At 32.1% G+C, this 24,179-nt stretch overlaps 12 protein-coding genes across 12 annotated transcripts, besides 1 other annotated feature; 4 read left to right on the top strand and 8 right to left on the bottom strand.

The window, feature by feature from the left end:
* Window positions 1–844: 844 nt before the first annotated feature.
* On the top strand, window positions 845–2,274 carry TVAGG3_0166200 (phosphorylation of RNA polymerase II C-terminal domain; the record flags this gene model as incomplete). The annotated part of the gene is made up of 1 exon (XM_001325248.2): window positions 857–2,239. One exon carries the CDS (start codon window positions 857–859, stop codon window positions 2,237–2,239), a length of 1,383 nt encoding a protein of 460 aa, XP_001325283.1.
* Window positions 2,275–2,655: 381 nt separating this feature from the next.
* TVAGG3_0166190 (protein localization to nuclear inner membrane) lies at window positions 2,656–3,697 on the bottom strand (the record flags this gene model as incomplete). The annotated part of the gene is made up of 1 exon (XM_001325247.1): window positions 2,693–3,574. The coding sequence occupies one exon, from the start codon at window positions 3,572–3,574 to the stop codon at window positions 2,693–2,695; it is 882 nt and encodes a 293-aa protein (XP_001325282.1).
* A 135-nt stretch (window positions 3,698–3,832) lies between these two features.
* Window positions 3,833–5,034, bottom strand: TVAGG3_0166180 (ankyrin repeat protein family; the record flags this gene model as incomplete). Its single annotated transcript, XM_001325246.1, has 1 exon — window positions 3,946–4,482. One exon carries the CDS (start codon window positions 4,480–4,482, stop codon window positions 3,946–3,948), a length of 537 nt encoding a protein of 178 aa, XP_001325281.1.
* A 390-nt stretch (window positions 5,035–5,424) lies between these two features.
* Window positions 5,425–6,902, bottom strand: TVAGG3_0166170 (C-terminal autoproteolytic domain of nucleoporin nup98 family; the record flags this gene model as incomplete). Its single annotated transcript, XM_001325245.1, has 1 exon — window positions 5,457–6,626. One exon carries the CDS (start codon window positions 6,624–6,626, stop codon window positions 5,457–5,459), a length of 1,170 nt encoding a protein of 389 aa, XP_001325280.1.
* A 389-nt stretch (window positions 6,903–7,291) lies between these two features.
* TVAGG3_0166160 (uncharacterized protein) lies at window positions 7,292–9,646 on the bottom strand (the record flags this gene model as incomplete). The annotated part of the gene is made up of 1 exon (XM_001325244.1): window positions 7,375–9,633. One exon carries the CDS (start codon window positions 9,631–9,633, stop codon window positions 7,375–7,377), a length of 2,259 nt encoding a protein of 752 aa, XP_001325279.1.
* Window positions 9,647–9,704: 58 nt separating this feature from the next.
* TVAGG3_0166150 (uncharacterized protein) lies at window positions 9,705–10,549 on the bottom strand (the record flags this gene model as incomplete). Its single annotated transcript, XM_001325243.1, has 1 exon — window positions 9,928–10,539. One exon carries the CDS (start codon window positions 10,537–10,539, stop codon window positions 9,928–9,930), a length of 612 nt encoding a protein of 203 aa, XP_001325278.1.
* Window positions 10,550–11,052: 503 nt separating this feature from the next.
* Window positions 11,053–14,153, top strand: TVAGG3_0166140 (cytosolic regulator pianissimo family; the record flags this gene model as incomplete). The annotated part of the gene is made up of 1 exon (XM_001325242.1): window positions 11,075–14,092. The coding sequence occupies one exon, from the start codon at window positions 11,075–11,077 to the stop codon at window positions 14,090–14,092; it is 3,018 nt and encodes a 1,005-aa protein (XP_001325277.1).
* A 3,113-nt stretch (window positions 14,154–17,266) lies between these two features.
* TVAGG3_0166130 (uncharacterized protein) lies at window positions 17,267–17,494 on the bottom strand (the record flags this gene model as incomplete). Its single annotated transcript, XM_001325241.1, has 1 exon — window positions 17,267–17,494. One exon carries the CDS (start codon window positions 17,492–17,494, stop codon window positions 17,267–17,269), a length of 228 nt encoding a protein of 75 aa, XP_001325276.1.
* Window positions 17,495–17,576: 82 nt separating this feature from the next.
* Window positions 17,577–18,434, top strand: TVAGG3_0166120 (iron-containing alcohol dehydrogenase family; the record flags this gene model as incomplete). The annotated part of the gene is made up of 1 exon (XM_001325240.1): window positions 17,577–18,434. One exon carries the CDS (start codon window positions 17,577–17,579, stop codon window positions 18,432–18,434), a length of 858 nt encoding a protein of 285 aa, XP_001325275.1.
* Window positions 18,435–18,546: 112 nt separating this feature from the next.
* Window positions 18,547–19,329, bottom strand: TVAGG3_0166110 (RNA polymerase II transcription regulator recruiting protein; the record flags this gene model as incomplete). The annotated part of the gene is made up of 1 exon (XM_001325239.2): window positions 18,779–19,309. The coding sequence occupies one exon, from the start codon at window positions 19,307–19,309 to the stop codon at window positions 18,779–18,781; it is 531 nt and encodes a 176-aa protein (XP_001325274.1).
* A 283-nt stretch (window positions 19,330–19,612) lies between these two features.
* Window positions 19,613–21,979, bottom strand: TVAGG3_0166100 (GTPase protein; the record flags this gene model as incomplete). Its single annotated transcript, XM_001325238.1, has 1 exon — window positions 21,331–21,924. The coding sequence occupies one exon, from the start codon at window positions 21,922–21,924 to the stop codon at window positions 21,331–21,333; it is 594 nt and encodes a 197-aa protein (XP_001325273.1).
* Window positions 21,980–23,291: 1,312 nt separating this feature from the next.
* On the top strand, window positions 23,292–23,867 carry TVAGG3_0166090 (GTPase protein; the record flags this gene model as incomplete). The annotated part of the gene is made up of 1 exon (XM_001325237.2): window positions 23,292–23,867. The coding sequence occupies one exon, from the start codon at window positions 23,292–23,294 to the stop codon at window positions 23,865–23,867; it is 576 nt and encodes a 191-aa protein (XP_001325272.1).
* A 213-nt stretch (window positions 23,868–24,080) lies between these two features.
* Window positions 24,081–24,179: part of a mobile genetic element that runs on past the window's edge.

Raw genomic sequence — 24,179 nt, 5'->3', positions numbered from 1 at the left:
ATTTTCGAGTTCAAATGATATAAGATTTAAGTATTCTTTCGATGTAAATCCTTTCATGTCAAAATCACCAGATAAAACATGGATAGTTTTTACTGAATTCTTCTCGATTCGATTATTATTTAGTATATCATCAAGAGAAGAACCTTCATATTCGATATCATTGATTGATATTTTCAACGATAAACAGAATGCGTAGAAAAGGCTCAGCATGAATAAAAATTTTGAGGAAAGTGGTTGCCTAAAACCGCAAATTCAATTTGATAAGAAACTTTCAATTGGACAATATGGTCTGTTTTTTTTACGAACCTCATATTGCGACTTTTTGATCCCTGTAATCTGTGCAATAACCTATGAGTGAATTGAGAGAGACCCTTCAAAAAGTCAAAACAATATTGAAATTTTTGAATGAATGACATATATATACAGAATAATGGCCAGTTCTGGTGAAAAAGTCAAGGAGGATGTACCTCATAATCTTGTATTCCCATTGGCTGGAGGTGGTGAGTTTATTTCATCAATCCAATCAGAAGGCAAATTGAATTAATAGTGAACTTACCACTTTTTGAGATGCTTTCGAAAAATCAAAATATCTTTGTTTTAATAGCAGAAAAGTATAACAGCCGTATTAGGTACTATATAATGATTTATAATGACCTTAGAAGAATGGGATAAAAAGCTTATGTGTCAAAAGAGTTGAGAGAATATCAGAAAGAGGTGAGTGCCTTCACCATAACTTTTTCAAGCAATCTCAAAAAGTATGCGATGTCTATGTTCGAAACTACTACATATTGTGCAACATCATTCTTTTTTTTTTCTGACTAAAGCAAAATAAAAAGTGACAATATTTTTTTTTTAGATGGAAGAACTATTTAAATATATTCGCAAGCAGCCAGAAGATTTTGTAATCAATCTCATTTCTGACCAGGATGCATGCAGAACGTATATTAGATTGCTTCCTCCATTATCTCAACAAATTCTTTTTAGACTTCTTTATATTGAGCGCGGATTTCCACGATCTGAAGTAGAAAAATGGTCACCCAAGTCAAAATCAAACGACTTAATAAATGCAATTAAAAAATTAATTAAAGCACATTTAGTTTACATTGTAACAGACACTATCTCAGAAAACAGCTATAACAGCTCGATTATTATTAACAAAAGAGTTCGTGAAGTTTTACTTGGTACATATGTTGAAGATAAAAAAGCATTTGTACGCCAGAAAAATCCATTTGCTCCAGATGACCAACCAGATGAAAATTTCGTTCCATTTGATGAACTAGACCAATCAAAGTTCCCAACAATCGATGAAAAAATCCTTGATGACTTCTCAAACTATCAATTAGAATCTATTTTAAGTTTTATGTTGAAATTACGCGACAACATCGATAATGAAGCAAAGAAGATCTTATCAGATGCCAAGCTCATGGAATTTGGAGGAAATCTTTGTCCAAAAGGTCACAGATTTTTACTTTTGTCTCCAAAGGAGCAAATTTGGAGAATTGTTAAATGCTATCTCAAATTCACCAAGGATTTGCACAGCTCACTCAGATTCCTTCTAAAAATAGGTTCCATGGAATTATCGAAAGGATATCCAATTACGAGTTTGACGCCAACTCAGAAAGAACTTCTGAGTCCATTCAAGACTATCGGGCTTGTTTACATCGATGGAGATTACTTCTATCCAACAAAATCAATTCTAAACTTCTTTGGCAAATCCAACATTTTTCAAACGGAAGGATGGATGCTTATCGATACAAACTTCAAGATTACAGCATTTCCAAAGAGTCCATTACATACAGCTCTTCTTAAAAAGTTCGCAAACGTAACTTACGAATTTCCAGGTTTTGCATCAGCTTTCATTTCTCCTAACAGCTTCAGAGAAGCCTTAAACCAAGGTACTACACTTGATGATATCATTGGATTCCTCAAATCCAATCTTTCCCACAAAATTGGATCCGGCCAAATTCCGTCTGCCGTTATGAAGCAGTTTTACGTATGGAGAGACCAAAGAGAGAGGCTCACAGTCACTCATGAGTGCATCATGAGGCAGTATACCAATCCAAATGATGCAAATTTGGCCGCACAATGTGCAAAGCAATTGGCTGGATATGTATACGGTCCCGCTGAAAAGAAGGAGAGCCATTACTGGATTGTCATAACTCTGAGCTCAATTGAACAGAGTTACAAACCTTATCTTGATATGATTCAAAATAATTCCGAAAATGGCGGATATATATAATTTTTTATACAGTGTTACTATAATAAAGAATTTATATTTGATTTAAACTTACTTTATTATTAATTTTTTTCATCAAAAATTAATATTAATATTATTAGATAATCAGATCATTTTCATTGTTAAAGATCTCTAACACAAGGATTTATATAAAGAAATTTATATAAATAATGTTATTATTTTTTATTGAAATTTTTGAAAATCAAATTAATTCAGAATACTGTGAATAAAACATACGAATCTTTGCATATTTTAGTTCATATTGCTCTATTAATAGTATGAATTCCAATATAATTTGAGATTATAAAAATATTCAGAGTTTCAAAGCTCTAAACTAGCTGAATGATACTTGTAGCTAGCATCAGAATTATCGTCATTAGCATTTAGAGAAAAAAAGAAAAATAAATTAAAAAAAATAATTCCTCTATAGTTTATTATACCAAATTTACAAAAATATTATTCTTCTTCAGACTCTACAACTGCTGGAGCTGTTCCATCGCGTTCGGCCATTGCAGCTTCCATAAATTTGAGTTGTCGATCAACGGTTTTTATGTATTTGCTAATTGATTCTAATCCAGTGTTATTCGCTTTCAGAACGGTTTCTGCTTTTTGAATTGTTGATGCATCCAAATTGTAGGATGGCGGGACAATTAAGGAATCCCGAACGAGCTTAGCTTTCAGAGATAATGTATTGAGTGCGGCAATGTATTGGTTTGGTTTGTTGACCTCTTCTTGCATCTTTTGAAGTTCATCTAATAATTCTTGCTCTTCTCTAGATAGTTGGAAGCCGGAAAGAGCCTTAACTTCTGTGTTTTCTAAAACAGACATGAGCATTTGCTGAATTTCGTTATTCTTTTCTGTAATTGATTGAATTCTGTTTGAAAGTAAAGATTTGAAATCATCATTTAATTCTTGGATCTTGTTCTTCATACTTTGAAGCTTTTCTTGCATTTTGGAGATCATTTCTTTCTGTACATTGACACGAGAAGTAATTCCTTCATATCCAACAATTATAGATGTAACATACAGTTTTGGATCGGGATTGCATGCATCTGCTATTTGTTTAATGTCTGGTTCTAAATTAACTTTACTATTTTTGTTTGATGGACCTGCAGCATCATAAACAATTGCAATAAATTTACATTGAGAAGAGCTAGTATCATATGCTTGCTTTAATGCATTAATCCTATTAATAATAGGATTTTGTGGTTTTGCTGGTTGATTTTTTTTGCCAAAAAGACCACCACCACTTCCAAGCAATCCTGTTTTAGCTCCTCCGGTGCCAGTGCTAGTGCTTGCACCACTCAAATTACTTGAAGGTGTGGATTTAGAAAGCATATAAAAAGTGACACACAAAAAAATACATTTTTTTTGGAAGCACGCGTGCACCATACAAATATATACTTTTGAGAAAAAAATATGAGATATTCAAGCATAAAAATGCATTGTCTTACCAAAAACAAGGCGATTATTTCAAATATATTTGTTAATTACTTTAAACTCTCTCAAACAGATTTTTTTATGTTGTAAAAAATAACTTTTTTTAATGGTTGCACTTGCCGCATTCTGGTATTCTATTTGAATCAAGTGTTCAATACAAAGTATCATTCTAAGATGGAAATTAAATGACAATACATTTTAAGTGTATTGAAAATTAAAATATTTTGAAAAGTTGATAAAATGAATTTTTAAATAAGTATATGATTGAGTTATTTGGCACAAATAGTTTTTAAGTAATCTCTTACATTACTTCTTGCAACCATCATTGCAGTTTCTCCATCATTATTTTTTGCTTTTTTATTAGCTCCAACTGAGATAAGATTTTTAACAACGTCAAGATGACCATTTTGTGATGCAATAATGAGTGGAGTATCTCCATCTTTTGTTTTTGCTTCTTTATTAGCTCCAACTGAGATAAGATACTTAACAACGTCAAGTTGACCTCGTCCTGATGCCTTAATGAGTGGAATATATCCAAGATTATTCTTTGCTTCTTTATTAGCTCCAACTGAGATAAGATATTGAACGACACCAAGTTGACCACTTTCTGATGCAATAATGAGTGGTGTATATCCATTACTATCCTTTTCTTCTTTGTCACAACCACATTTGATGAGTGATTGAACGAGTCTGAGATTTCCCTCTAGACTTGCAAAATGAAGAACATTCCTCCCATGATCATCATATTTATCTTTTTTAGGAGCAATCTTTTTCCAAAGTCCTTCTTCGACTGATTTTGAAATCATGTCATGGTTTCCTGTCGAAGAAAGTTCATCAAGGAATTTGTAAACCGTTTTAAAATCATTAGATTCTTTAAGTTCTGTGATTTTAGTTAAAATATCTTGTGAATGATTGTAATTTTCATTAGTTACTTTGATATTTCTTTCTTTGGTCGCATTTTTACTTACATTTTCAGTTTCATTTGGAATACTTTGGATTTATCTTGAAATGCTTCTGTTTTATTAGTAGAATAGCTTGTTTCTTTCTCATTATGTTTTAAAAAATCAATAATACCATCAAATATACTGAATTTCATGTATTTTTTGACAGATTTCAGAACTGAAACAACTTCTTGGAAGTTTTTGATAGTAATATTTGCTTTTCGTGTACAGGTATATAATTCTTTGGCATTGATAGCTGATTGAGAGTGTTTCAGAAGAGTAACGTATTGATCTGCTGTCAAACGTGAATATTTCATGATTGTTTTGATATTTTCGACCTCAAATGTATCGAAGAAATTTTCATTATTAATATAATCGCTGATATGAGCAGCAATGTATTCGAAATTCAGATCCATGTCCTATTTACTTTTTTTTAGAAAGTCGGAATTTTACAAAAAATCTGAACAAAAATATAAATTTAATGCTTTATTTATATAGCGATATATTCATTTGAGAAATTACTGGAAAATATTAAATAGTTTACAACTATTCAATATATATCACTCATAGATGCATTTTCGCTATGATAGAATTGATATTTTTATGAATAGACATAAAAATAGCATACATTATTCATACTCTATCTTTTTACTGTTTCAAAATTAAAAAAAAATCTCACGAAGAAGCCCCAAGGAGTAAATAACTTTCATTTTTGTAAGCTAACAATTGTACGAATTCGATCAAAAAGTCTAACAGTTGTATGAATTCGTTTCAGTTAAAATTCCAGCCGAATGTAAAAAAAAAGTAATTTTTTTATAGTAATAACAAAATTCTATAATTTATAATTGAGGTACTGTAATTGGATATTGATTCAACTTGTTCACGCGGAATGTGAGTCTCTTATCTTGCTCATCGTAAGATACGAGTTTAACTCCTGTTTTTCTGCAGAAGATTTGTAAGATTTCATCGTAATTGTTCTTTCCATTGACATCGAAGTTTTCGAATGTAACTTCTGTTGGACAAAACGTTGCAAAATCTTTAAGCATCGAGATATCTGCTTTTTTGTCTAAAATCATGTTGGATTTGAGCTTAAATCTACTGCTATCTAATGGGAAGATGAATCTTATTTTTCCAACGCCTTCTTTGATAATTGTTCTGGAATTTTCATCGAATTTCAGGCCATTAAGTGGCTCTACTGCTTCTTTCTCTTCTTGTTTGACTTCTTCTTGTTGAATAGGCTGAGAAGAGGCTGATTCAACAACATCTTCATGTAATTCTCTTTCAACAACGGATTCTTGTGGTTCTTCTGGTAATGGTATTGCTGTGGCTTTCTCGAAATCATCATCTTCAGGTAATTCCTTGGTTTCAGCTTGTTCTATAACTTCTTCCTGTATTTCTCTTGTTGCAACAGGTTCATTAGCTTCTTCTTCAGCAAGACCAGAAGATAATGGTTCAACATTCTCTGAGTTCTCTTCCAATGGAGCTTGAATCCTTACCTGAGGTGGATTAAGATCGATATCATCCTCCTGACGTGTGAATTCAGAAGAATAGTAATCGTCACGTGGATATTCAGCCATACTGCTGCTTTGCACGGTTGAATAACTATAATAATACTGATCGTCTTCGTCGTATTCATTGTAATCATTTTCAAACTCATTGTAATCAGCTGTATAACTATCATAATATGAATAACTTGCTTCTGAAACTAATTGATTTGGAGATATTTGCTCTTGATTATTTGGAATTTGTTGATTTTGTCCTTCAAAAACTGGATATTGATTTGGTATTACAGGAGGATAGAAGATTGGAATGACTTGATTGTTGTATACAAACTGAACAATTCCTTCTTTATTGCCCATAAGACTAAAAATTTCATATTGAGAATTTGCAGCTTTCTGCATTTCTTTTAAAAGGCTATTCAGCTTTTCAGTTCTTTCAGGGGAACTTTGGCATCGTTCCCACATCTCTTTAAGCTTTGGATAATTTGGATCATCAAGAAAACTTTCCATTTTTTTGAAAAAAGTGACAGATTTTTGCTTCTATTTTTTTTTCTAAACTAGTTCAAAAGAATCCTACAGTTATGCTTTGAACAAAAAATTTCAAAATAAAATTTGACTTAGTGAATAATTTAATCAAATTAAATCATTGCTCTTCAATCAACCAATTGTCTCCAATTCTTTAAGACTTTCATATCTGTATTTGTTGTTCTCTAACATTCTAACATATCATGTATCAAGTTTAATTGAATAATAAAACTTTATTATAAACGACAATTTTAATTAACATAGAGGTCTTTCATCAACTTATTACACCCACCCACCCTCCCACACACACGCACACACCAAATCTTATTCACATTTACCATATGATCATTCTTTTTTAGTTCTCTGCAAACTGAATTATTATGATCCTAATATGAAATGGAAAGAGTTTAGACCATTTGAACAAATTCTATTAAAATACATACATAAAAAAGATCACATATCGTTTTGTTTGGATCGTTAATGCAAATTGTCAAGCACTTAAATTCAAAATAAATTATTCATTTTTTGAAATGTAAATGACAAATTAATAGTTGTTTGATACTATTTCTGGCTTATTTATAAATGCAGTAGCATGATTGATGAGAAATCCAATCAATCTTTTGTACTTAAAATGCTGTACAACATATAGTGCAATAATAAATATATTTTAAAATTTAATCGAAAAATACAACAATATATATAAATAACAAAAAAAAGATAATACAAAATTATGTTAAAGTTGATCTGAAAGATCCTTCATTGATTCAACTCTCTGTCTTCTAATCTTACTTAGTTTCTCCTGTGTTTGATCTAAAACAGACGATTTCTTCAATCTCTTCGGACTTCGCTTTTGAGGTTGGGGAGGAGGTGCTTGTCTTGACATCACCCATCTATTAGCCATTTCAAGTTCCATAAGTTCATTTCTGAGATTTTCTCCTTCATCTTTGATGACTTTCAATCCTTCATTTATTACCATGGATAATTCATCGAATGATTCAGTAGAAACTTCTGTTCTAAATGCACTTAACTCATCAATGATTCTTCTTCTAACAGAGCTATTGTCATCATATAGTTTTGGTAGTGTTTCTTCTTCCCAATCCCTTCTTTTCTGTTCAAATGATTTTTGTGTCCTATCAAATGAGTCTTTTTCTAATGCTTGGTTCTTGAATCTTGTATCTAACTCGATCTGCCTCAGTTTAAGATTCCTGAGCCTTTGTTCAAGTTCTCTGGATCTGTTGTTTTCTGCTTCTCTAATTGCGGCCGAATTTTGTCTTTCGCGTTCAAGTTCTCTGATGATGGTATCACTACTTTGCTTGAAAGATGTTCTCAAATGATCAAGCTCTTCTTGTAATTGCTTGAGTTCCTGAATATGATGATCTGCAGATTGGGAATTTCTGACTTCTGCCTCGGAAAGAATATTAGTTACATGCTTAGTATTTTCATCAATGGCTGTTGAGACCTTTCTGGTGATGTTTTGGACATCGATATCTGTAGGTTGGATTGGAGCTTCGATTATTTGAGAAATTTCATTAGCAAGTTTATCAGTAAAGTCATCGAAGTCAAAACCATTCTGTTGCTGCTGTAAATTTTGAGATCTTATTATTGATGAAAATTCGCTGCTAAAAATACGCTTGAAATTAGCAATGGATCGATCTAATGAACTTGAAAAACCAAGTTCAAGTGGAAATTGGACAGAATATGGATAGACTGAGTAAGGAGGTGGACTTGGAGTGTTGTTAAAATAGTATTGACCTTGGGACTGTGGCTGAGAATAGTATGGCTGTCCATAAGGAGTTCCATTTGGCGAAAATTGGTTATTTTGTTGAGGAATTTGGATTGTTAGTGGTGAAGTTGCTTGCATTGGCATTTGCTGCGGTGTTTGCTGCATAGGAACACCTTGCATCATGCCCATTTGCTGTGGCATAGTTGGAGATGGTTGTTGCTGCTGTGGTTGCATTGGCATCTGCATTGGAACTTGAGTTTGGTTATTCTGCATAGGCATCGTTTGCATTGGGGATACCATAGTCATCTGTGGTTGATTTTGCTGCATAGGAATAGGTTGTGTTTGAATTTGATTTTGATTTGCTTGAATTGGGATTTGCTGCTGAGGCATTTGATTATTTGGAATAGTAGTTGCCATTTGTGGATTTTGTTGCATGACTGGCTGCATTTGAGCGGGTGTTTGGCTTATATTAACTGGTTGATTTTGTTGTTGATTAATTTGAACAGGTTGTGGTTGTTCAGGTACTTGCTGTTTAGGCTTATCAGATGGCAGCGCAGGGAAAGGAATATCTCCAAAAAGATCATCATTCTTTGGCTCTGGTTTAGTTTCTGTTGATGGAGTATTTTGAAGTAAATTCTTTCTTGAAAGTAGTCCACCAGTTAATAACCTTCTTGTACCAGTAGTAGAAGGAATATCAGGTGTTGGAATTGCTTCATTTTGAGGCTGTTGTTGTGTACTTGGCATAGGAACAGGATCAAAATTGGATACTGATGGTTTAGGTGGTTCAGCTTTTGGCTGGTTTGGCATTGGAATTGGATCAAATCCCGTTGGTTTTGTTCTTGTATTCAGATTTGCGTTGTTATCGACCGGTACTGGATTTGGAGTGGTTTTTGCTAGTGGTTTTTCGTCAATAGTAGGAAGAGGCTTTGCCATTAATTCATCTGCTGAATTGAAATCTGGTAAATCATCATCTTCTTGCTCCATTATATTTTCGAGAGGAATTGCCTTCGAAGCCCGATTTTGTTTTCGCTCCAGTTGATTTATCGTCCCAACTGACCCTAAACCTGATTTATTACTTAATTTTGAATTCGAACGACTTGGATTTAATGGACTGAGTGTTTGACTGTTTTGTAGTGAAAGCATATCATTAGTTGCATCTAAATCTGTTCCAAAACCAGATATTCCCGATATATCTAATTGAAAAGAACCATCACCGAAGTCGTCCTCTTCGCCAAGCGCAGCATCATCAACTAATGATGTTCGCGCCATATCTGTTTTTAAAATATTTTTTTAGTAAACGCGCAAAAAATTTATTATCCACTCTGTGAGAAATAATGACAGTGATTAAGAGCTAACATTCAAAATATGACACAAAACTTTGATAGAAAATTCGATGATTAGCATTAGAATTGATAATTCACAAATAAAATGAAAAATAATAAAATATTGAACATAATTACTGTTAAATGAAGAATGGGTAACCATTAAGTCGATACTTTCTCATTGAATACATCAAATAATAAGTTTACAATTCAATAAAAACAACAATAAATATGAATTTGATTATTTCCTTTGCTCTCTGAGATAGTAATCAGGATGGCTATAAATAAGTCGTTCCTTAATTCTCCACCTAAGAGCATCTTGCCTATTTTCATTGCCTGGAATATAGGGATGCTCTCTCCTTTCGCGTTCTCTCAATTCTGATACAAAGTTAGGTGCAAGTGAGAATTTTTCGCTTTGATATATAGGAAATCGCTTCCTAATTGGCTTCATGCAATTAGGTGGATGAATGAATCCATGAGGACCTTCTTTTAGAACTGGATATGCTGACAACGGATCGTTTTTCTCTTGATATTGATTTCCAATAAAGCTGGAAGAATAGGAACTATGTATATCTGAACATTCTTGCAATTGCCTGTCTAATGCTTCAACTTTCTTTTCCCAAATTGCCATCTTTTCTTCCCACATTTCCATTTCATTTGGTAAAGAAGATGATGGCCCTAATTTAGTTGATTTCTTTTTCCCTTTTGCCTTTTTTGTTGATTTTAATTTCTTATTTTCTTTTTTAACATTAATATCTTGTGATTCTTCAAGACTTTGACAAAATTCTTTGATAATTTCTGGTGGTGCATTGATTCCAGCCTGCTTTAGAATTTCCGTAACTCTCTCTTCCATACTTTAAATTTTGAGTACTTAACGTACACTTTTGTCACTTTTATTTGATTCCATGATCTCAAAGATTCATCCGAGTATTTTATATTTTTTTATAAATGAAAATAGTACACATTGTAAATATAGAAGCAAGAAATATAATGGCATTGTAAATATCTCCTTTATAGATTCGAAGAATCAATATCAAAAAAAAACATCTAAAATACTCACTGAGTAGTTACTAGCATCACTGAGTCACTAAGTAGCTATTAACAACGAGTGAAACTCCCATAAAAATCTAGCCAATATGAAAATTTGTAGAATGATGTTAATATCTGCTGCTGGTATTATCATGTAGGATACAGCCATATTCATAGATATATTTTTTATCAAGTTGAGTTCAAAGCTATTGTTTTTCCATTCCAGAACTTGATTTGTCAGATTTTTGTATGAGTGCTGTATTTTTCAAATAAAAATGCTTTCTATCATAAACGCAACATTCCAGAATTGTAAAGTGACAAATTTATTTCAAAAATTCTAAACTTGATAAAGAAATCAAATGGATGGTGAATTCTTTACCGTTTGTTTGAGGGAATTAATTCGAACTCATCCACAACAAGACACTCTGTTACATTTCTTTCATGCCCTAGAGTGTGATGCTGAAGAAGTAGTACTTGATGACACTCAATTATTCTTATCTGTGTCATATCTTCAATGCCTGTATATGCAATCATCATTTGCCAATCGTGCTGCCATTCTAAGAATTTTATTATCACTCGAAATATTCGCTAATGAATCAATTTTCGAGAAATTCAACATTGATTCTTTAGCAGCAATCAGTTTACGAAACCCACTTCCAGATCCTGCACCTAAAGTTGATGAAGAGAGAATTGCTGTATTCAGGCATGTTTTACTGCAATTAAAAGGAAGGCAAACATTATCAGATACCATCGGTAGAGCATTAGTTAATGCCTACAGCATTCCGAATAATACTTATTCTCCGTTAATATTTGCCTATCTCTGTGAAGCAATTACAGTAAATCCAGATATTTCATGTAAAACAGAAATAATCAACATCATTGTCGATAAATTAGTTGAGACAGCTGATGTTAATCTAGTCAATCTCATCTGCTATTGCCTGGAAAATATTTATTCGCCATTCATTCCGAAGCACACTTTATCAAGAATCATCTCACCTATCATTTCTGTCGAAGAAGTTAAACCAGAAACAATAGCATCATCGGTAAAAGCATTAACATACATTTTACAATCGTGGCCGGGCCTTTTAGGCTTCATTATTCCATCAAAAACTTTTGAGGACATTGCAATCTGTATTGAGCATGATACAAAATCTATTTCAACCATTCTTGCAAATACTCTCGAAGCTTGGCACAAGAAACCAACCGTTTTGACAGGATATATCGGATTTTTACTTTATCAGCTCCGTTCAAGCGGCCTATACGATATTCTCAAGCAGAAGCTTCCTACAAACGATCCTGCAATCCGTTTACTTGAACCTTACGAGTCATTTGATGCTCCTTATACAGAAAACAAGGAAATCTTCATTTCATCCTCGAACAATGCCGAAATATTACGAGCTACTATGAAACCAGTCCAAAACAACCGAATCTTAATCAATTGTCCCGAATTACCTCAAGATAATACCGGCTGGGACTGGAACTACATCTACAACTACCTTACTATTGTTCTTCCAAACAATCCTAAAGAAGCATACGGAGCTCCACAGACCGTTTTCTACAAAGATTTATTAAATTATTTCAGTGGCCCATTTATGACGATCGAACCTACTCGCACGCACGATGTTGCTGATTCCTTAGTTGCTCTTGTTAAACTCCTTCTTTCCAACGACACTGGTTTGAAGATGCTTGAAAATTGTGTTAATTTCAAGAACGCGCTTACACTTTCAGTTCATTCGCTTAGGAAACACGATTCCCCACGTAATGACAGTCCCGCATGGTCTCATTTCCGAACTGTCTGCATGATGATGACTATGTCACAAGGAATTGGAATCCTTCAGAAGTGGGACATCCAACCGGCCCTTATTACTCTTTCCTCGGCAATCACAAACATTCCTTCCGCTACATTTGCGATGTCTATGCTTCAACTTTATCCAGAGTTCGATTTCGCATCTCCCGTCTACATGAAATTCATGTTATCTCCAAAAGTCGAAATCTCCCACATTGCGATTCAATCTCTTCGAGAGAAACGTTTCGTGAAGAACTATTTCGAAACAGCATTCGTTAACTTGATCATTCCATACTTTAAACAACTTGTTTCAACATTCAAACAAGACCAGATCAATCAACGAATTTCCCCAATCTTGCAACTTTTATATGAAGTTGTTCAAGACGATCCTAAAGCTACAGAATACTGTGCAAACGACAAAGAAGTTCACAGCATCCTTTGCAAGTACGGTCCCATTGGATACTCTTACATCTTCTCCACTCCAACAGCTCTGAGCAACTGCACAGTCAGCGATGTTGTCGATTGGTGGATGGAAGACGGAAACAATGATTACTTCCTCGCATTCGACAAAGCTGTTGAACAGTCATTCCTCAAGAAACCGAAACCTGCCGTTGATGCTTATCCAGGATTGACACCATTAGACGAAAAGACTATTGTTCTTCCTCCTCATTTGTTCGGAATGATGTCAAAGTATGAGAAGGGTGTTGAGATTCTTGCTGAACAAGTTCCATATTTGATCCAAATTCTCGATAACAGTGTCAACATCGATGATATTCGCGGTGCAATGTTTGCATTGGCACATTTCGCATCATCCCTTTTATCTCTTGAATACGTGAAGAAGTACAACATTCCAGGAAAGTTACTTGAGACGGCGACTAACTCAAGTTCATTAGTAATCAGAGGAACATTGATCAACTGCTTCACAATCATCGCAGAATCAGAGTATTTCTACGACTTCCTGTCTGAAAACGGCTGGGAGCTTACAAAGTTTGGAGGCCATTCGACAGCAGTTCCCATCGATGTCGACAAGTTCGTCAGCAGGTCAGACGAAGACGACGAAGAATTATCACAAGGCATGGAGCTTCCTAAAGGTTTTGAACCTATTTGCAACGCAGTTCTAGGTTTGATGTCTCCATTGCAGGCGAACCAAAGCAAAGCAGAGATTTCTAAGTACAAAGATCAAGTGAAGAACCCTATCTTCGCAGCATTCGTACACCACGCAATAGGAAGATACACATACGCTGAAGACGTCAGGAAATCTCTTGAAGGACTTGTCGAAAATGTTCCTTTGATGCCAATCTACGATAAGAACTTCTCTGAGAAACTTTGCAGCGAAGCACGAGCTCGAATCGCTGGTATTGCAAAGCGCGGCATGAACGAAGCTGAAGGCATCAGGAAGTTCGATGTTATTCCTAATGACTGCACAGCCAAAGACATGTGCATTGTTTATGGCGCCATTTCATGTGTCGAATGGTTTGTTGACGATGAAAGGCTTAAGTATTTCACAGGATGCCAGTCTCGAGACGAATTCTATGAGTTGCCTATCGATCGACTTGAAAATCTCAGAAGAAGGATCTTAGAGAACTTTTAATTTATTATTTCATGATATTTTTTTTTTGTAAAGCTTTCAGTTTTTTATTGTAAGAATATTAATTTTTCCCCTCCCCTTAATAAAAGAATTATAATATATTTCTAATCATTAGTCAATTTACAAATGTTTAAACGAAGCGTTCAAAATTGAGAGGGTAATCCTCCTCCTCTCAAATAAACGTACATACGGGTGCACCCTTTAAAGGGCTAGAGTATTCAACGCAGTTTAAAAGGTTTTGATACCATTCATAGTCTTCATCAAAATGAAAAGGTTGATACGGTCCCTTTCCAATAGAATGAGTCATTAAAACTAATGGATTCAAATTATTTCTCACATGTGAGTTTCTAAATCGGTTGAATGTTCGAGAGTTGTATTGAGCAAGTTTATTTGTTTCTGGGTCTAAGATTAAGAATTCTTCTGGTTGAACTTTATTAACAAATTTTCTTACTTATTTTTTTCCAACTCATTGTCTGGTAAAACATTCCTGCGCGATGGAATGTATTTAGTTAACATATGATCTCTGAAATTGTGAAGTATACATCCGTGTTGCCCTCGTGTTGAAGCAAAAAAAAAATTACCTTCTTTGCAGCTCCGAATTGAAACTGATTCGATTTCCATAAAGTTTTGTAAAAATATTCATGATTTCTTCTGATAGCTGCTCTCTTTAATATTTCAGGTAGGTAACTTTCAAATGTCATTGGAAAATTTTTACGTTCGGGATGTAAAGCAAACATGCATGAGTCATAGTAATACATTATATACAAATAATATTGCTCGAAAAGTATAGGTATTTCTTCGAAAAAAATTAGTTCAATTTAAATGTTTTGATCAAAAATAGTTTAAGGGTACACTTATCATTTTTGACAAGCCTCACAAAATCAAATTTAAATGTTAAAATGATTAAAAAAAATAAATATTAGTGAAATTTTTATAAGTATCTTCTTATCCAATTATAAAGTCTGAGATTACGTTTCGGAAAATCTTTTGGAACTCTTTTTAATATGAGAGTCATAAGTGAAGCATAGAAAAAACTTTGAAATTGGGGATCATAGATTTGAGCTAAAAAGATAAATGTGTTCCAAAATTTACTATCAAAAATAGTTCCATTGACTGATTTAATATTTGTAGTTTCTGGGGTTAATGATAACACATCCCGGATCATTTCATCAACTAACGCAGGATTTTGTTCGACAATCGCTTCGAAGCAAGCAAAACCATCAGCAGTACTGTTATATTTACCATTAGAATAGCATTTTCCGCCAGGATAGTGAACTACATATTTGAATCCATCTAATACAAAAGTTGTCATTTAAAAATGATTAAAATCAAAAACCGAAATTTTGAATCAATTTTATAAACTACGATTATTTAGCATTGAATTAATAATACTTATAACAAATCATAAGATATTTCAAATTATATAATATAATGTGAAATTTTCTATGATATACTTTTGAATACAATGAAACTGAAGTGACTTGTTTTATAAAATGAAAATACACATCAATTAAAAATTTTTTGGTCCCATTTTTTAATGAATTTGTAAATGTCTAAATTTTTTTATATCAGAGCTTATGTACAGAATAGGACATTGAATATGATATTTTTTTATTATTCATAGTATATAAATTTCTATCGTTGATTGAATTCAATTCAATGAAAGAGAGCATTTAGTTTTTGAATAGTTTTTCAAAAATATGAGCTTCAAATAAAAAACCATTCTAGGAAATATTTATATAGATGCTCGCCATGGGAGTAAAAATTAATGATATTATTTGAAAATTTTATAAATATCTTCTTATCCAATTATAAAGTCTGAGATTACGTTTCGGAAAATCTTTTGGAACTCTTTTTAATATGAGAGTCATAAGTGAAGCATAGAAAAAACTTTGAAATTGGGGATCATAGATTTGAGCTAAAAAGATAAATGTGTTCCAAAATTTACTATCAAAAATAGTTCCATTGACTGATTTAATATTTGTAGTTTCTGGGGTTAATGATAACACATCCCGGATCATTTCATCAACTAACGCAGGATTTTGTTCGACAATCGCTTCGAAGCAAGCAAAACCATCAGCAGTACTGTTATATTTACCATTAGAATAGCATTTTCCGCCAGGATAATGGACTACATATTTGAATCCATCTATTTCAACTGTTGTCATGTAAAAATGATTAAAATCATAAACCGAAATTCTATAGCATACGATTATTTTTTTGATTCAAATGCTGTTCGGTATTAAAAGCAAAAATAATCACATACTAGAGAATTACAGTTTTCGGACATTTTTGGGTCGCTTCTCACTCCTGTCAAAACGTCGGAAAAGTGTTAATTTGAAAATAAGATAGTTCAAACCATATATTGGATAAAATGAAGCTGAAATGAATGGTTTTTAAAAATGAAAATAGTGTATAAATAGATATTCGCTATGGGAGTAAAAATTAATGATATTGTTTGAAATTTTTATAAATATCTTCTTTTCTAACTATAAAGTCTAAGATTACGTTTCGAAAAATCTTCCGGAACTCTTTCTAATATGAATTTCTTAGAATAACAACAATAAGAACCGATGACCAAATGAAAGAAGGAGATCGGTGAAACAAGTGTTTCTATGCTATTTTTTGTACTGCAATATAAAGAGATGGTTGTTCAAATTCACCTTTATCATTGAAATTCGCATCTTTTGAAATTAATAATTTTTTTTTATTCCTTTATGTTTCTGCTGCATAATGAAGAGCTGACCTTTCATGAGTCACCCAATCATTGATATTTACAACAAAAAAATGGGATATAAAATTTTGCTGTAAAAAGGAAAGCATATATGATCCCGAAACAAACTAAATTGTACGCATTCATCAAGTTTGTAATAAGATCATGAATGCGTGAAACAATAGCATGCATTCAATATCTTGATTTCTCTCTAAAAAATTTTTTTGACACAATTGGCCGGACAATCGTCAAATAGCATGAAATTATTTGAAATCTTATATACACATATTTTTTTTAAAAATGTTGATGGAGAAGTTTTCAGAATTTTTTCAATAAATCTTATCGATATTAATTTCGATTATATTAGTTTGAGTATAATTTAAATTTAGAACGAAAGGGTTTTGTTTTTTTGAAAGAATTCAAAATTGATGCATTTCACTTCACTTTCCAATAATGTATTGGTTTTAGAGCAACACAACACAGGTTGGATTTGGTGAAGTAGCTGTAGTAGAGCATCTCAAGAAATTCCTTCCATCTGGATCAAAAGTTCTTTGCACTTTTGGCGGTGGATCAATTGATAAAAATGGAGCTCGCGAAGATGTTAACAAAGCACTTACAGACAATGGATGCCAATACATTTGGTCGGGTGGAATACAACCAAATCCAGAATATGATACTTGCTTAGAAATCATCAAACAAGTTCGAGAATACAAGCCAGATTATTTATTAGCTGTTGGAGGAGGCTCCGTTATTGATGCTACAAAATTTATTGCTATGGCTGCTCTCTTAGATGAAAACGTCGAACCATGGGATTTATTGATGAGAAAAATCACACCAACAAAAGCAATTCCATTAGGAACAGTTTTAACATTACCAGCTACAGGTTCAGAATGGAACAATGGCTTGGTTATTTCTCGCCGCAGCATTGAGAAGAAGGTTGGATTTTCACATCCATTAGTATATCCAAAGTTTTCTTTATTAGATCCACGTTATACATTAACACTACCAGACAGACAATTACGCAGTGGCATTTATGATGCAATGACACATTGCATTGATCTGTTTTTGACAGGTCAAACAATTCCATTGAATGATAATCTTTACATGTCAGTAATGAGAGAATTAGTTGATATCAGTAAAGAAATATTTAAGAAACCAGCAAGTATTGAAATACATGGTCGCTTAATCTGTGCTGCTTCTTTCGCATTAAATCAGATTTTATCTCTTGGAAAGCAAACATGCGCTGGTATACATATGATAGGACATCAATTAACAGTTATGTACGGAATTGATCATGGCGCTTCTTTAGCTATGGTTTCACCATCCTTTTTAAGACATTTCAAGAAGACAAGAGGTTATTTAATGGCAAGATGTGCTGAAAGAGTTTTTGACATCTATAATGGAACTGATGAAGAAAAAATCGATGCCTTCATTGATAATCTTGAAAAATGGATTTTGGAAATTGGACATGTTCTCAAAGTTTCTGAATACACACACCAAAAAGTTGGTGAAAATGATGTCGAAAAGACTACAAAGTTGGTCATGGAATCAATGGGCAATAAACCATTTGGTTGGAATAATGAGGTCACAGAAGAAATTGTTCGTGACGTTTTAACTCAAGTAATTATTTAATCCGAATGAATGCAAGCAAAGTTTGCATGCAGAGATTCAAATATAAACAATTTATTTTAAAAAATATAAATTAATTTTTTCATTTTTTTAAAATCAATAAGGAGCTTTGCTTTTTTCATTCCAAAGCATTACCAACATAAAAAGGAAAGGTTCAATTTTAATAATTTTTTATTTTTTGAATTTTGATATTGTTTAAACATTCTAGTATGTAATTGTTTAAAAATCCATAAGTCTGTATTGGAGAATTCTAATAATGAACAGATATTGTAAAATGAAAAATATCTAAAATAATTTGAATGTCTATCAAATTATTCAAATTAGTCAACAGTATAAAAACATTTGCATCACATTCGAAAAGCATTACTTAGCTGCTCTTGGTCCACAGCATTTGTATTCGGATCAAATAATTCACAAAAATCCGTACACTCGAATTTCTCATCCAGTACTTGGAAAAATTCTTTTTCTCTTTTTTCCTGAAGTGCTTTCTCTAATAATTCTTGTTTTTGTTTTAATTTCTCTTTTCTCATGATAATATTCCACCTATTCTTCAGATACACATCAGTCCTAGCATTAAAGTAGCGTGAAATTTTCATCCATTTTGGACCAAGTTCTTTATATTTCTTAATCAATAAAGTGTTTTCCTCTTCTGTCCATGGCTCTTTATTGATGGAATTAGATAGGAATTTGTTCCATCGCTCCCTGCACTGTCTAGGATTACGTGTAATCATCATTTTCGATATTAAATTCCAATCAGTATCACCGTATAAGTGAACATACTTTTTTAACCTTGCATCTTCAACAGATGTAAATTGTGTCTTAGGATGAGGTTTTCCAAACGAATTATTTTTTCTATTGAGCTCTTGAATTACATCCATGTTCGCAAAGTAGTTTCACTAAAAACTTTCACAAAACAGAAAAAAATTGAAAAGCGATTTGAATTTGAACTTTATCCTAAAGAATTATTTCACTTTAGTTAAGTAAACACACATTTTGTAAATAATCGCAATATTATTTGATTGATGAAGGACAACGATTGAATACTTTATGAATGCCACAATTTTGAATGATATTTAACGGGTAATTTTTCATATTATGTTTTTATTGTTGGAATCCTTAAAATAAAAAATTAGGCTAGTGCACATAAAATCAATGAATAAAATAAAAACGTTTTAGTAAAATGCAATCTACACTAGTTGGAGGTGTTTAGTTTCAACAAATAGATTTCATTGTATTTTTTTTCTTGGAGAGTTTTGTTTTGATTGAGGTGGCAAAAAGCTATTGAGGAAATTGAATTGATATCTACTTTATTTTTTAACTATGATGTGATGTTTATTAAGTGCGGATCAAGTATCTATAGTTTTAAAACGAATATTTTGAAGAATCAATTTTCCGAACCACGCTCACAGAGTTTGTGAATGCATTCAAATATTGAAGTGAATTGTCAATTGGGTTTGAATGGAGGAATTTTTTATCCTCTTTCTCCCCGATCAAATTAAAGGATTTTTGATTAATGTCAAATAACTACACGTTATATTGCTTCTAAATTTAAATAAAACTCAACTGTAGAGTTGATTCCTTTAAAAATTAATTCATTTTTTCGTCATATCTTTAAAATTGGCCAATGAGCGTTAACTATATAGATTATTAAAATCTTTAATAATCGATTAACCGATTAATCTTATTTTATCCAAATGATTTTTAGTTTTCATGCATTCAGTACATTTAGTTTAATGAGATAGCAATTAATTTATCATTATCGAATCAGATGATATGGTACATACATACAACTTCAATCAAAGCCGAAAATACAATGATTTAATATTGGATATTATTTTTAATTTGAAATTGATTGTAATAAACTTGATATCTTAAACAACAAGTCTTACAAAAATATCAGCAATTAATAGAAACAATTATAACTTACATTATTATTGAAAATTTTCCAAAATGTTATATAATATGAAGCGCCTATACTTCCTTCAAAAACTGAAGTGTGATAGAAATGGAATTAAACAGATATAATAATCATTTTCACTCAAAATTCAATCAAATTAATTCATCTTTAGAATTAGCAAATCATTTAAAGCATATTTTGACTAGTTAGTGAAAGCATTTTAATAATCATTCTTTTGATGAGGAATAAATTATCATCTAATCTAATGCCAGATTTATTTTTGTGCCATTACTAATCAAAGTCTGTTTCTTTAGGCCGCAACAACTAAAGGATATTTTTCTTTCTACAATTCTTTATTTTCTCACCTATTTAAAACCTATATTTCGGCAAAAAAAGATATTGCAGTGTACATCCATTAGTGAAACAAGGCTTTCCAGTCCAATGATATTCTTGGAGAACTAGTGTCTTTGCCTGTTTGTCTTCATCTGGAATTTATTTGATACCGCGATTATACAAACTAAAATTTATTGATTGTGCTGCTGACATATACTAACTGTAGTAAATAAGTTTGAATATAAAAGATCTGATCAATAAAGAACAATTCATCAAAAAAGCAAATTAGATATCTTGAAAGTTCTGGGTATTTTAAATAGGAATCAAATTACACTTGTTAAATTAAAGAACTAAATACAATTTGTTTATTTAAACTTTGTTTTTATAATTAAGGTCCCTTTATCGTAGAATCCTTTTGAAAATTGGGAAGTTTTATTGAATTAATTTGAATGCAGCACCTTAATTAAAAAATTGATGTGTAATCATATCCGATATAAAGTTATACATCATAGTGTAATAAATTATAAATAAAAATGGAGGGGAATTGAGTATTGATCTGCTTTTTTTTTTGAGAAATCTAAAATCATTTTCCGGATTTCATATAAAATTCCTTCCTGCAACAGTGTTAAATATATGAAATATAATTATTTCCTAATAAATGAACTGATTTTAGCAGCATTTCTTCATTAGCATGCTTTGCAATGTTAATGACGGAACATCATCATGTATCTCTTTCTCATTGGATCTGTAAGCTTCACAGGCAATTCTGAAAAAGGCTTCCCTAACATTTTCTCCTGTCTTCGCTGATGTTTCAATATAAATGATATTTCTACTTTTAGCATATAGCTCTGCCGTAGTGTTTGATATGACTCGAGTATTGATTTCATCCGCCTTGTTTCCAACTAATAAAATCTTCGAATCAAAATCGCAGTTCTGTAGTATTTCCAGATACCATGCGTTCGCATCATCATAAGATTGTTTTTCTGTTAGATCGAAAACAAGTAAAACGCAATCTGATTTTCGGAAATAAGATCGTGAGAGAGCCTTGTATTTTTCTTGTCCAGCAGTATCATATATATTCATTTTAACTTCTTGGCCATCAATTTCGAGGATTGTCGTTTTGTAATCAACTGCAATTGTAGGCTGGGTATTTTCATTAAATTTCCCATTAATAAGATATTCAATCAATGATGTCTTGCCAACACCGCTTGATCCCACTACGATACACTTTAAAGTAGGTGTTTCTTTCTTGATTTCACTCATGACAAAAAATAAAATTCCGATCAACGTCTCTTTTTTTCTCAATTTCATTTTGGTAAACATTACCCTTTATAAATTTTTGCAACGTCATCTCAGGTCTCGAATTTATCTGAATTGATGCTGACCCACTCTAGCCAAAAGGATGTGGATTCATTTTCATTATTGCATAAATTAGCAATTGGGAAAGAAAATATGGTGGTTTCTTTTTACATTCAAAAATAAAAATGTATGCATCATGGGCGTCATGAGAATTTTATAAGGAACAACAAAAGAGAGCTTTATAAAGTACTCACAAAATCTAGATTGAGAGGCGGTCAATGACTTTTGAGGGGAAATTAACGCATGGAATTTAATATTATTTAGGTTGATATTCTTGCTTATTATTTCAGAAAAAATCTTAAAAATTTCAATATGAAAATTGAAAGCAATTCAAAAAAATTGCTAACATGTAAATTTTAATATCCTATGCATAATTTCATATTTTGAACATTTTTTATTTTTGTTTAAAACTTAAAATTTTGCGAATTTAATATAATTTATAAAATATAATACGTATATATATTTAAAATACACTAAATTTAATTTTTAATTGACGTTTTTGGGAATGAATTTTATCAAAACATGCCTGAATTCGAAAATTTGAAAGAACGAATTACACAATCATATATGTAGAATTCAAAATACAAACTTAAAGATTGTATACGTTTAAAATTATTCAGATTGTGTTTGATTTCCACTCATTCTGTTTCTTTTGAACTCTAACACTAACATTTCCTGATGATTACATGATCCATTTATACATGGTTGAATTGTTCCAGATTCTACCAGAAAATCAATCCAAATTTCTCAATGCATTCATGTTGATTGGACAAAATTTAAAATTTATCGGCCTGTTTCCAGAGAAACTCATATATTCCCTAATGAAATGTAATTTTTGCTACATTTATTTCAATCAAATTTCAAAAAATTGACTGCAGAGCTTGAAAAGGTGATGAATCATGTTGTTATTAGATGTACATATTAGATTTACTATTTCCAAAAAATGCTCAAATTTGAATAGTTTTTAGAAAATTTGGAATTACACTCCTTACATTATATATAATTAAATGTTTAAATTTTATTTATTTTTCCCTTTTAATTTTATAACGTGCTCTATCAAAACTAACCTCTCAATTGAAGGCCACAAAATCTAAGTAGTGAGGGTACACAAATTTTGTATGGAGTACGGTTCAATTTTTGAGAGCCTCACTACTTAGATTTTGTGACTACCTTATAAAGTCTGTCCCTTAATCATTATACAGGCGTGAAGACACTCTTAAAAGATTATTTCTTCACAATTTTATAAATTATTCGTCGAACTCCAAAAATAAATGTTTGAAGCTCCATTTCGCATTGCCACAATTGGAGAATCAGCTGTTGGGAAAACATCCATTATAAGAAATATATACGGAGATCGATTTGATAATGCAGAATCTTCAACTGTCGGTGTCGATTTTATCCAAATATTCAGAAAATACAACGGAAAGCAGATTACTTTAGAAATATGGGACACTGCTGGTCAGGAACGATTTCGGTCTTTAGTTCCTGTATATTGCAGGAATGTCAATGCTGCCTTTGCAGTTTTTGACGTAAGTCAGCCCGAATCATATGATAGGCTTGAGTCATGGATTCATTTATTCAAGTCTGTTGGTGATGATAGAAGACTTATTTTTATTGTGGCAAATAAAATTGATTTACTGAAAGAAAACTATCACGTAGTAGAAGATGCTTGCACATGGGCTGAAGAAAGAGGATATCAGTTCTTTGCAGTTTCAGCAAAAACAGGAGAAGGAATTGAAGCTTTAATTGATAATGTTGTTACAGCTCTTTACGAACACTACCCGAAGAAAGGCGATTGCAAACAGATCACAATCGAAGTTAAGGACAAAAATTCTGGTTGTTGTTAACAAAAATTTCACAGAATTTTTTGTTTTTTTCTCTTTTTAACATAGTTATCTAGTAATATAGTAATTTCATTGCTATTTTCTGATCCAAATCAATAATTTTTCCCAACCATGATTTCATAATCTGACAATCGCGAATATCATTTTCAAAAACAGTTCCATTTTCCAAATTAACTTTAACCGTACTACAATAATTCATTACTGTCTGAATTTTTTGGGCGCGTAAAGAGTTGGCGTCCTAAGGCGTCCTGATGTAAACTATTCAATTTTTGAGAAGTTTACACCATAATTGAATAGTTTATGGCGTCCTGAGAG

The sequence above is a fragment of the Trichomonas vaginalis genome, chromosome IV (assembly GCF_026262505.1).
Source record: "Trichomonas vaginalis G3 chromosome IV, whole genome shotgun sequence".
Classification (NCBI taxonomy): domain Eukaryota; phylum Parabasalia; order Trichomonadida; family Trichomonadidae; genus Trichomonas; species Trichomonas vaginalis.
The sequence above is the reverse complement of the archived record's forward strand: the minus strand, read 5'-3'. Positions and strand labels throughout refer to the sequence as shown.